The sequence below is a fragment of the Nicotiana attenuata genome, unplaced genomic scaffold, assembly GCF_001879085.1.
Source record: "Nicotiana attenuata strain UT unplaced genomic scaffold, NIATTr2, whole genome shotgun sequence".
Taxonomy (NCBI): Eukaryota; Viridiplantae; Streptophyta; class Magnoliopsida; order Solanales; family Solanaceae; genus Nicotiana; species Nicotiana attenuata.
This window is the reverse complement of record NW_017673846.1, coordinates 79,668-90,587: the sequence shown is the minus strand read 5'-3', so window position 1 is coordinate 90,587 and position 10,920 is coordinate 79,668. Positions and strand designations below refer to the sequence as shown.

At 36.5% G+C, this 10,920-nt stretch overlaps 1 protein-coding gene across 4 annotated transcripts; it reads right to left on the bottom strand.

Moving 5' to 3' along the window:
• Positions 1-2,159: 2,159 nt before the first annotated feature.
• On the bottom strand, positions 2,160-9,498 carry LOC109217443. Of its 4 annotated transcripts, none has more exons than XM_019381693.1 (13): positions 9,313-9,498; positions 8,334-8,669; positions 7,107-7,432; positions 6,895-6,987; positions 6,723-6,813; positions 6,023-6,116; positions 5,113-5,210; positions 4,858-4,927; positions 3,434-3,537; positions 3,219-3,335; positions 2,946-3,022; positions 2,806-2,850; positions 2,160-2,707 (listed from the first exon to the last, which is right to left on the bottom strand). In XM_019381693.1, exons 2-13 carry the CDS (start codon positions 8,622-8,624, stop codon positions 2,476-2,478), a joined length of 1,638 nt encoding a protein of 545 aa, XP_019237238.1. In that variant the 5' UTR covers positions 8,625-8,669; positions 9,313-9,498; the 3' UTR covers positions 2,160-2,475. The 4 variants fall into 4 exon arrangements, with proteins under 4 accessions (XP_019237238.1, XP_019237240.1, XP_019237239.1 ...); XM_019381695.1 differs by lacking the exon at positions 9,313-9,498 and adding an exon at positions 8,976-9,288; XM_019381694.1 differs by lacking the exon at positions 9,313-9,498 and adding an exon at positions 8,771-8,966.
• Between the last annotated feature and the right edge of the window lie 1,422 nt (positions 9,499-10,920).

The window sequence follows — 10,920 nt, the reverse complement described above, 5'->3', positions numbered from 1 at the left end:
TGATATTCCCCACAACATGTTTTCCCTTCCCGTCTTTGTCTGTTAAATTTCTGTTATTATTGTTTCCTCGTATATGATTTAACTGCACAGGTTTATATTGATGTCGTGTCCTAGCCTCGTCACTACTTCGCCGAGGTTAGGCTCGACACTTACCAGTACATGTGGTCAATCGTACTGATACTGCACTCTGCACTTTCTGTGCAGATTTCGGTGCCGGACCTTGTGAGTGCCTTCAGTCCACGGGAGACCCAGGGTAGATTTGCCGGCGTTCGCAGACTCTGGAGTCCCCTTTCCTCTATTTTAGCTTTTCCTGTCTCTTTCTATTTTGAGAACAAATGTACTTCTTTTAAAGCAATATTTGTAGAATTTCTTAGACGTTCGTGGATTGTGACACCAGATCATTGGGGTAGTCATGTATTAGAGTTGTTGAACTGTTATATCACTTCCGCACCTTATATCTGTTTAATTTTAGCTATTATTTATTTCTGTTTTGGTTAATAATAAATGTGGTAAAACTGTATCGGTTGGCTTACCTAGCTTTCAAGGGTAAGCGCCATCACGATCCCGACGGTGGGAAATCCGGGTCGTGACAGTAATGCCAATTAGTGAACGTAGAACATAAAACAAAATTACGCAATAAAAATTATTAGATTTTAAATAAATAAAATCATTCAAAATTCTGCTTGATTATATCAAATCCTATTTGTATAATATCAAAGATGCAGGAAGTAAATTATTCTGATTGTAGTTTAAAGTAGAGTGCCCTTTAAAAAGTGGGGAAAAAAAAAGAGATGACCTTCTTCAACTCCAAATCATACTCCTTAAATCTCTGGAGTTTATTACCATGAACCTTTTAAGGGAAATTAAACGTCCATATTTGGATATGAACTGATGATGAAAATTGATATTAAGAAAATTAATCCGAAAGATATTATAGTTATGTAACATAGTTTAAATGAGGAATCACTTATAAAATTTTAATCAATAATAAGTCCTAAATATTAAGATTTCTTATATAATTCAAATAAGGAAAAGATTTACTGACAAAAATTTAAATTAATTTTAGAGTCGTAAATAGGAAAGTAATTTAAATTATAATTTTGTCCAATATAAAATAAAATTTTAAAGGGTAGAAAAGGCAAAAGGTATTTCGCTAAGGGCCTTCGTGCTTTTAATATAGTATAGATGAGTTTAGACTTACAATTTGTTGCAGTTTTAATGAATTTTTATACATAAATTTATGCTCCGCGGTGAAAGTATTGAGTTCAGATGAATCCGGTGGACATACTATACATCCACCCATGGACATGGTATCCTTACACATACTATACATGTTTTCATTCTTTGTTCTTTGTAGAGTATTTTTATAACTAGTATTTCCTTTGTGCAACATCTTGATCAACCATGTAAAAACGAATCATCATATGATTTGATTGTTGGCTATGCCTTCTTCACTTTATCTTTTATCTTTTTCATTCTCTTTTTCCATATTTACTAGTCTTGTGTATTATGAAGATATCACTCTATTTTCCATATTAAACTTTTCTTTTTGTAGCAATTGTCTTCCTATGTCTTCTGCATGTATTCTTCAATTGGTTTTGTCGATTTCCAAGAATGTATCAGTGACGGATTATCAGAAATTCTGTTAGCTATGAGCGACGAAGTTTCGTAGCTAATTCCAATTGTTTTTGTAGCAAAGATCAGAAATACTCGACATGGATAATGCCCAAGGCACATTGGCATCAGTTTGTAGTTATTTTTCCTTATCAGCTTTCAATGCAGGATTGTGTTCACACTCAATACAACACATCATCAACATGTATATAGCTTATGACAAATGGCTCTCTTCTTACAAAATTGTTACTATAAAGTAAACCAGATCGTCCCTTTATGAGTAAAGTGACTCAAAATCAACTCTTTAAGAGATAGAGGAAGTGTGACAACAATTTTTGGTGGGTTGGTTGCTGGTGCGATGATCGGTTAATCCTGAATGCTCTATAGGAATATTCCTTTCCTCCACCGGTAAAGGTTCATCCCGAGTCACAAGAGCAATCTTTTTTTGTTTTTTTTTGTTTTTGTTTTTAAGTTCTTTTTTCTTTGAGAACACAAACTTTAGTATTCACTTATGCAAGATGTGTGGCTATTTGGCACAAAAGTGGTGATTAAATATGAAACAAAATCTAACCTGTGTTAAGAAACATAACAAATCAATATTGACAAAGAGTGACCTAATCATCCAAAACCAACTTCATTTTCTATTTTCTCTATCACCCTAATCTTGATTTCATTTGCTAAACAACACGTTATCGTCTGTACATCTTCTAATCCCCACAACAAGCAACTCATATTGAAGTCTTCCGGAAACAGCCTCTTTACATCCACAAGGTAGTGGTAAAGTCTGCGTACACACTACCCTCCCCACACCCCACATTGTGGGAATACATCGGGTATGTTGTTGTCGTTGTTGTAAGCAACTCATATTGAAATATCTACCCGGTCTACGGAATCAAGAGATGAACAATCTGGGGATTTCAAAAGTGACCTCAAGCGCCCACCGCAGGAAGTTGCTTTGGACTGAGCTACTAGGTAATTGAGCCATAGAACAAGCTCAAAGATATAAGCCTCTGATTTCTGCTTGTCAGCATGGTGTAGTGTCTCAATTTGGATGACATCCGCTGATACAATCGACTTACGATTTGATTCAGACCTGAACACATGAAATGTCTTTAATCATAGCATAGTGTAGTGCTCATATTTGTTAAAGGCGAATAAAACAATGGCATAGAGGCCATTAGGGAAACTTACCCGGCATTAGCCCATTCTCCAACCCAACCAAAACCATGGTGAGCTCTGTTTCAGATTATTAAAACACAAGATGATGAAACTATCAAAAATTGCAAAGAAATTAGACATGAGTAATCAGTTGAGCTGTTTCGAGTTCATACTTGGCAGTAATCGTTGCAGCAGGAACTAGCCACTGTAGTGTTTTCTCCATTTCAGCTTTAATCTCAGTAACAGTGAGCTGCAGAAAGGAGAGGAAAGAAAAAGACGAGCAAAAGAAGGGACATGATGATGATCTAAAGTAGGAAAATATAAAATTATGCAGAATTTCACTAGACGATGAAACAAGCTTAAAATCCGCTTGTTAAGATTAAATTAATCTTGCCCGTTACTAGTACCAAACTGATGCTTCCTGGTAATAAGAAATGAGAGGGCACCTGCTCTTTGACATGAAAAGATTGTATTTTGGATCGCAAAGAAAATTTTATATTGGGCGGAAGATTCTGATATAGCATATCTCGCGCATTTGGAGGCATAGAGCTTGACCGGGCTACCTGATCACAATAATTATTGAGTCAACAAGATGCAAAGATCACAAATCGGAACACTTTTCGTGCTTATGATTGGCAAAAAATGGAAGAATGACTCTTACAATTGAATCAATCTGAAGAATGATATTAGCATAATGTAGATCAAGACCGGCAGGCCCTAATCTTGGCTTACTACCTAGAAATTGCTTTTCCTCGCTATCTGGATCTGCATGTCACAGTTATCTCAATCAGAAATTATTAAGTAGAGGATTATTGTTTATTTTGTTTACTTACATTTTTGCCTTTTTCTGTTTTAACTTTTCATTTTCTCCCTGGGGCAAGGGGGCAAACAAAAGTGTACAATTGTTTTGAATAATAAGCGGAAGATAGTGTCTTTGGTTTATTCTACTAATATACGTGTTTCAGTTTATGGAAGAATCCACAGGCAAGAAAGATGTGGCAGAAGATACATGCTCAATACTCAGAGCACAAATGTCCCAAAACATTCCTGCGGACTGGTAATATTTACACTAGAGATATTGAAATGAAGTCTGGCCTTCAGGATTTTGAAAACAATCTTCCTTGTCTCTCTAATTCAGTTATAAGTTCTTTAATTATTACCTAATTTACCTTGAACCAAACTTTAGATTAGTAGTCGTAGGACTTAACCCAAGATGGGAGGCATAGTGATAACAGAAAGGTTAGAAATGAGGGATAACACGACGGAATGCACATAATGGTGACAGTGGCGAAGCCAGGAAATCAATAAGGGTGTCAAATTTGAACACCCTTTGCCAGTGGGCTATGCAAGAGTGTTCAAAGTCGATTTCTTTTAACAAATAACAAGTAATATATTTTTACCCTGTACATATATAATTTTTCGGTGAAGAGTGTTCAGTTGACCACCCTTGGCCATACATAGCCCCTGAGGGGTGAATGAGTGAGTGATACAAAACTGTATGATGTGTAGGTGATAAAGTGCTTGAATGATAATTATTGAGTAAATCAGAAATGAGGGTTTTTCTTAATTTTTTAACCTAATCTTTTCTCGAACACTGTTAGTTACAAACCCATATTTGTATGGTTGCCATGCAAGTAAATGTCTAAACGAGAGCTCTACAACTGATTCTGATACTTCAGAAGCACTGCAAATTGAAGTTGTCTATGACCACCATCGCAAGTAGTCTAACTTCTGCGTCAATTATCTCATGTACTTGCCGCTAACATAGAGGGTGATATTAGTAATCATTATGGAATTCTATCTCAAGAAAAGAATGAAGGGAACTCCAAGGATGATCCGAAAAAGCAGATATATAAAAGCCTTATTTCTAATTCTTTTATGATGTTTCTACATAGTTCAGCTAAATAACATGCATATGGCATCGCTTGTTGTGTCACTCAATGAAATACCATTTAGCATAAATCTTTAGAAATGGATTTACAACCAAAATAATAACCGTTCACTTCTGCAATTTAAGATATCAAATTAAGGAATACTGGGTAAAATTCCAGATGTATCAGCTTAAGAGAATGAGCCAGAACATACCCGCATTGCCAAAAATATTATCTATCTCCCTGTTGAGAAAGAGGGCAATATCCACTAGCTTATCCATGACCTGTTTCCATAATCAAAAGGGTCTTATACATCCTCAAAGTACGATATGCTCAAAATTGAAGAGATTAAAACACTAAAACTTGATCCCAACAGTTAGTCAGCAAAATCAAATAAATGATACTCCATATGTTATTAATTTGGATGGTCTCAAATGATTAAGCTGAAAAATAAAGGTTGACACGGTACCTCATCCAAACATCTGGACCACAGTGACTTTTTCTTTAAGTTTTTCACTATTTTCTTCTGGATTTTCAACTCAGCAGCTAAAGTTGTAAGACCATTACCTGCGGGAAAATGCAAAAGAGCAAAAGAAATAAAATGATCCAAAATATTATTATTATCATCAACATATCCCTTTTTCTAACACTTGAATGAGCAGCCAAATTATTTAAGATGGTTTTCTTCAATTTAGTTTTTACATAGAGACTAAAGCTTTAAAATGTACTATTAGCATGAAACTCAACAGCAAGCAAGCACAACAAACCCTGTGTAATCCTACAAAATGGGGTTTGGGAAGGGTAGAGTGTGCGCAGACCTTACCCCTACCATGTGAAGGTAGAGAAGTTGTTTCTGATAGACCCCCGGCTTAAGGAAAAATGAAAAAGAAGCAAAAACAACAAGCAGTAACAGCAGCAAGAGAGGATGATAGAGATCAACATCAAGCATAAACCGTAAAAGCATAATTTCTTAAACTGTTTTATTGGAAGGAAACCCCAATTGCTTTGTAGTGGTACATGATAGCAAGTCTTCCAATCACCTTCTAGACAAGTACAAAACAACAACATACCCAGTATTATCGCACACAATGGGATCTGGGGAGCGTAGTGTGTATGCAGACCTTACCCCTAACTTCTAGACAAGGGGCATTAAAAAGTTAAACATAACGTTTCATAAGAACGAAGAATCCTTTCGGTGAAGTTGTTTAGTAAATATGAGAATAGATGCTATTTCTGGTGATTCATCACGTTAGAAGCAAACGACACTGCGAGTTAAGAAATTCAAAAGCACATAATATGCCTAGGAAGCAATGAATATCAATAAAAGTAATGCTAAGAGAAATGCCAAACTGAAGAGATGAACAAGATTGGTTGGGCACCTTTTTGACTGGCATTTGATTTACCATCTTCTAGACGCTTGTGCTGATAATCTTGCTCAATTTTATCCAGAGTATGCAACTCATGGTATAACTCCTGTCATCAGAGATAGTGAGTTCCTACTTCAATCCTCAGATCACAAAATATTTTTAGCACTTGTAAGACTTTCTTTTTCTAGCTCGGTTAAAATATCTTATGATGTTAACTAACTTTGGTACTTGAAAAGGCGTGCCAATGCAAGGATCTAGCCAATAACCCACTTTTACATAGTTGAGACCCATTGATAACAGCATTGCACATAATGATCAGGTGAAGAAACATAATTTTGGCAGATCAAATACTTCCTAACCATTCTCCCTTTTTTACTATCAGAATTAAAAGGTTAGTGACATAGTTCGTATTCAACTTAAAAAGAAAGTTAAATAGTTTAAATACGAACCTCCGAATTATGTTTGTGGAAACTAGTAGACAAGTATATATAAGGTGCTTGTTAAAAAAAAGGAAATCATAAAAGACAACTCAATTTACGCGATAACGTATCTGAATACAAACGATGAAGTGTAAAATTTGTCTCTTGTCGATTGCTTTTAATTAATTTAACTTTTTATTAAATAAATCTTAGTAAATATTTCTAAAATTACAAAGCTCTAATGATACTAGAACTTTATAATTCTGACTTTATGGCAGCACGATAATACTAACAGCTGTATACTGAACCAGGGTTAACAGTTGCTGCATCATCAATTCAGCTTCTGCCCTCAATTGTTTCTGAGGGGTAGGTTCTCTCCTATATCTGGAAATATTAAAGTGTAGAGTCAGTAAAAACTTCAATATATAGAAATTTATCAGAAAAAGTATGAATCCTGCATATTACTTCTCAAAGAAACGGTCCAAGTTGTGCCATTGTGGATCTTTACATTGATTTCCAAACCGAACTACTTCTCCAGTAAAAACCTGTAGCTCTTTCCTGAGATGCACGCCATATCAGTATTTCTTTTACTCGGAAAAGTGAACATGATAAGCCCCCCTTCAAAGAAGACTCGCCAATAATAAAATTACGGTAAAGCTACTCTCTCCATTACTAACCTCTTATCATCAGCAACTATACTAAGAAGTTCATCCATGTCATTTGATACTAACAGCTGCACACCTTCTGAAGGTAGCACCACGTCTTTCAATTGTCGAATGCTTCTTCTTGAAAGTGAATGCATAAGAGTAGAACCTTTAACGATTGTGTTCGCGACCTCAAATGACAATATAGATAGTTCATTCCCTTTGCTTGTCACACCAGAAACAAAGCCACTGCTTAAATTCAAATTAGTCATGCTGCTCCCAATTATGTCCAACGCTTCCACGGTCCTCACGAGTCCAGCACTTCCAGCTCTACCTAGACGAAAACTTACTTCTGCAACCTACAACAGTTAGGAACCTGCATGTTAAGTGGCATAGTTATCTTAATTCCAGCTATTACTACCATAGTTGGTACATGTGCCAAATAATGGCTGGCTGCAAAATATACACAATACAATAATCATCAAAGATGTCTGTCCTACCGAACCTGTAATATCGAGCATTACAAACAGTTGGCAAACATAAATTTCCAGGAATACACTTATCCATTATGAATCCACCTCTGCTTTTACTTCTTGTCAACAATCAAGTTCTCACTTAATAAGCTGGTAACCAATTACCATTCGAGTACTTATCTAAACAAGTTTTATGTGGAATGGTTACAACAACAACTACGCCTCAGTTCCAAACAAGTTGGAGTCAGCGATATGAATCCTCACTCCATTCATTAAGCTCAACTCATATAATCATCGTTACCCAATAGAATGAAAGTGCAAGTAAGAAAAGATAATAATAATAATAATAATAATAATAATAATAATAATAATAATAATAATAATAATAATAATAATAATGATGATGCGGACCCAGGATTTAATCCCTATGGGTTCAACTTTTAAGATTTTTAACATTCAACTCATTATGATTTTAAAGTTATGGGTTCATATCTACTATTTATTTTAATTTTAATAGATTTTACATATAAATTTATGCTCCGCGTCGAAAGTTATGGGTTCAATTAAACCCGTACATATAGTGCTACATTCGCCTCTGGATAGAAGTTCTCTACCAAGTCTAAAGCCTATTCGCAACGAGTAGGTATCACCTATATGAATTTTCCTCTTCCGTTGCGCCTTATCTTTAGCGAAGTCTGCATTAATTTAAAGTCTTTCGGGACAACTTCCTTTTACATATAATGGTGAGAGGAAATCTACTGAAGCAGAGTTATAGATATTTATCAACCTTTGCAACCCTCCTCGGTTTAGGTTTTCGTGAAGAGCTCCCGTGGAACCTCGGGATACCATCATAAAACTCTTCCTCACTGCTCGAATAGCCACCGAACCTTGGCTCCTGATTCTCTTTGTCCTTGCTCTCCTGCAATTGTGGTGGAGTTAGCATCTTACTCTGCTTCTGCAACTCATGTCGCTGCTGCTGGTGTTGCCCCTCATAGAGATATCCTTTCACACCACTCTGGGTGTAAGGATTCACTAACTTACTTTTGGCGCCTTGGTTCTTAGAAGAACTCCCTCCCATTGTGATGAAAACAACAAACTCTTACCCCCACAAGCTTCGCAATAGCTGAACAGAAACAAATTCAAAGAACGTCATACTTCAATCAAAACGCAAAAAGCATTCTGAGAAATACACTATTCCTAGTCCTTAGGGATGAGAAGCAATACCAAGAAATATGCAGGGGTAGGTACTTAGGTAGCAATAGGGGTGGATGGAGCTTTGAGTTACCGGGTTTATTTGAATCCAATAGTTTGGATGCAGAGTATAAATTTATATGTAAAAATTCACTAAAACTGCAACAAGTAGTAGATATGAATCATAACTTTAAAAATATAGCGGATTCAATGCTAAGAACCTATAGGTTGAACCCACCGAGCTTAAATCCTGGATTACCGCAAAAATTGATAAAAGTATCAACTTTCCTCAACACTCTTACACCCCTTTGAATTATGCTACCCATAAACAAAACCCCAGTTCAAATTCATATAAAATACCAAAACTTGAATATTTAAACGAAAATGGAAAGTAGCATAAGCTGAAGAAATAGAGAGGTTACTGAGTTTTGCGCTTTAACAAGAAATACTAAAAGTTGGGAAATAACAGACCAAGAATTCAAGACCCTTTTGACTATTTCTAGCGAAGCTAAACCCCCATTTCAGCAAAAATCATAAAAATCAAAACTTGAGAATAAAAGTAAAGGAAAACTCACAGAGAGATGATGTTTTTGACAAAATAGAAGTGAGATAATTCCAATAATCAGGTAGGAGTAGAACAAAAAAATAACAATAATTATGTAAGAGAACATATTTTAGTGAATGTGCCGGCCAAGGGAACAAAAGTCGCCAGAGTTGGAGAAGCCAACGACTGCTCTGTTCTCTCATACCAAACCGGCTTTGACTTTGAAACAGTCAAATTTCAAAGAGTTTTAAAACGTTTTTTATGGTCCGACTAAATTGACGTTTTTGCCCCTAACTAAACACAAACGATTCCTGATTCTTGACCCTTTACAAGCGTAAAATCTAGGAACGATTCCTAGTTTCAATCGAGATCCTTCTATTCTCTTTTATTTTGTTATATTTGAAGTAAAATAGGCTCATATTAAATGTTCGCATAATAAAGCGACACGTGGAGCCGAAGGCAGACGGAAAGCGAGGCAAATGGCAATTAGGTCAGAAGGCAACAATTTCGTTTGTTTCCGAAGGGAATGTTGTTCATAAAGACAAAATAAATGACTGTCGCCTGGTAGCATTTAATGTAGAATATTCCATAGCATTAAGTACATAGCACGATACAGAGAATATGACATTCATTGCCTACCGTTACACATTCTTCAATGGCCCCCATAATTATCATTTAAGAGTGGCTTGATCCTAGTACCTTGTTCCTTAGGAACAACTATAAATAGTGAGCTCAACAGCCACTGTAAATGAGGGAATTTTCTGACAAGCTTATTCTACATACAATTCAAAGCTCAATTAACATTTTATCTTCTTGCTTATTAATATCGTTACTACTGCCTCCGGAAGCTCTGCTCCAGGAACCAGGATTTTTGTTGTCTTATCTCAATTTCAACGCTATGTCTTACATTCTTGTTTAATTTATTTATTATGTTGGGATCAAATCGATTCACTTGTCTATAAACCACGTATAGATTTAACTATACCGTTTTACGGGTAAACAGTTTGGCGCCCACCGTGAGACTTAGATAGTTGTTTAATTGAGTTGATTCTTGCATCTATTACTAACCCGTTTGATTCTTTGTTCTTAACAAAAATCATAGAAAATGGCAGATAACGATGTCAACATCGCACACAATGTTGAGGCCCAAGGAAATCAGCCTCAGCACGAAGATTCGATCAGTGATACACGTAACGAGGGGGATGAGGCCACGCCGATCCATGGTGGGCAATATCCACGACATGTTCGAGAGAGAACTCCTGATAATGCTGAAGACGAGCATGTCGCTGAAACAGTAAGGATCCTGAGGGAGCAACAAAAGGCTATTATGGGCCATCTCTCGCGATAGGGTCAGGTCATGACAGAGTTGAGGCAGGCGTTGTTGGGTGCTTCCAATAACGCGAATGGACAAGGTCCAGTTCTTCCTGGTGCTCCCACAAACCAAACAACGCAGAGGGTCGACAACAACACCCCGAGGGGCGAAGTTAGTTTCGACAGGGTCGGGGGGATGGTAGCGGATTCGGTAACCACAATGAGAATGATCCCTTTAAAACCGAGCTCATAAGGTTTATAAGGGAAATAAACGCCCGAATGGATCAAATTAAGGTTGCACCACCAGTATTGAAAGGGTCGGACTCAA

Coding starts and splice junctions, on each gene's coding strand:
- LOC109217443 (XM_019381693.1), bottom strand. CDS start 8,624: ATGGGAGGGAGTTCTTCTAAGAACCAAGGCGCCAAAAGTAAGTTAGTG. Junction 4,928..5,112: donor GGTCCAGATGTTTGGATGAG/GTACCGTGTCAA, acceptor TTATGGAAACAG/GTCATGGATAAGCTAGTGGA. Junction 3,023..3,218: donor CTTTTCATGTCAAAGAGCAG/GTGCCCTCTCAT, acceptor TCCTTTCTGCAG/CTCACTGTTACTGAGATTAA.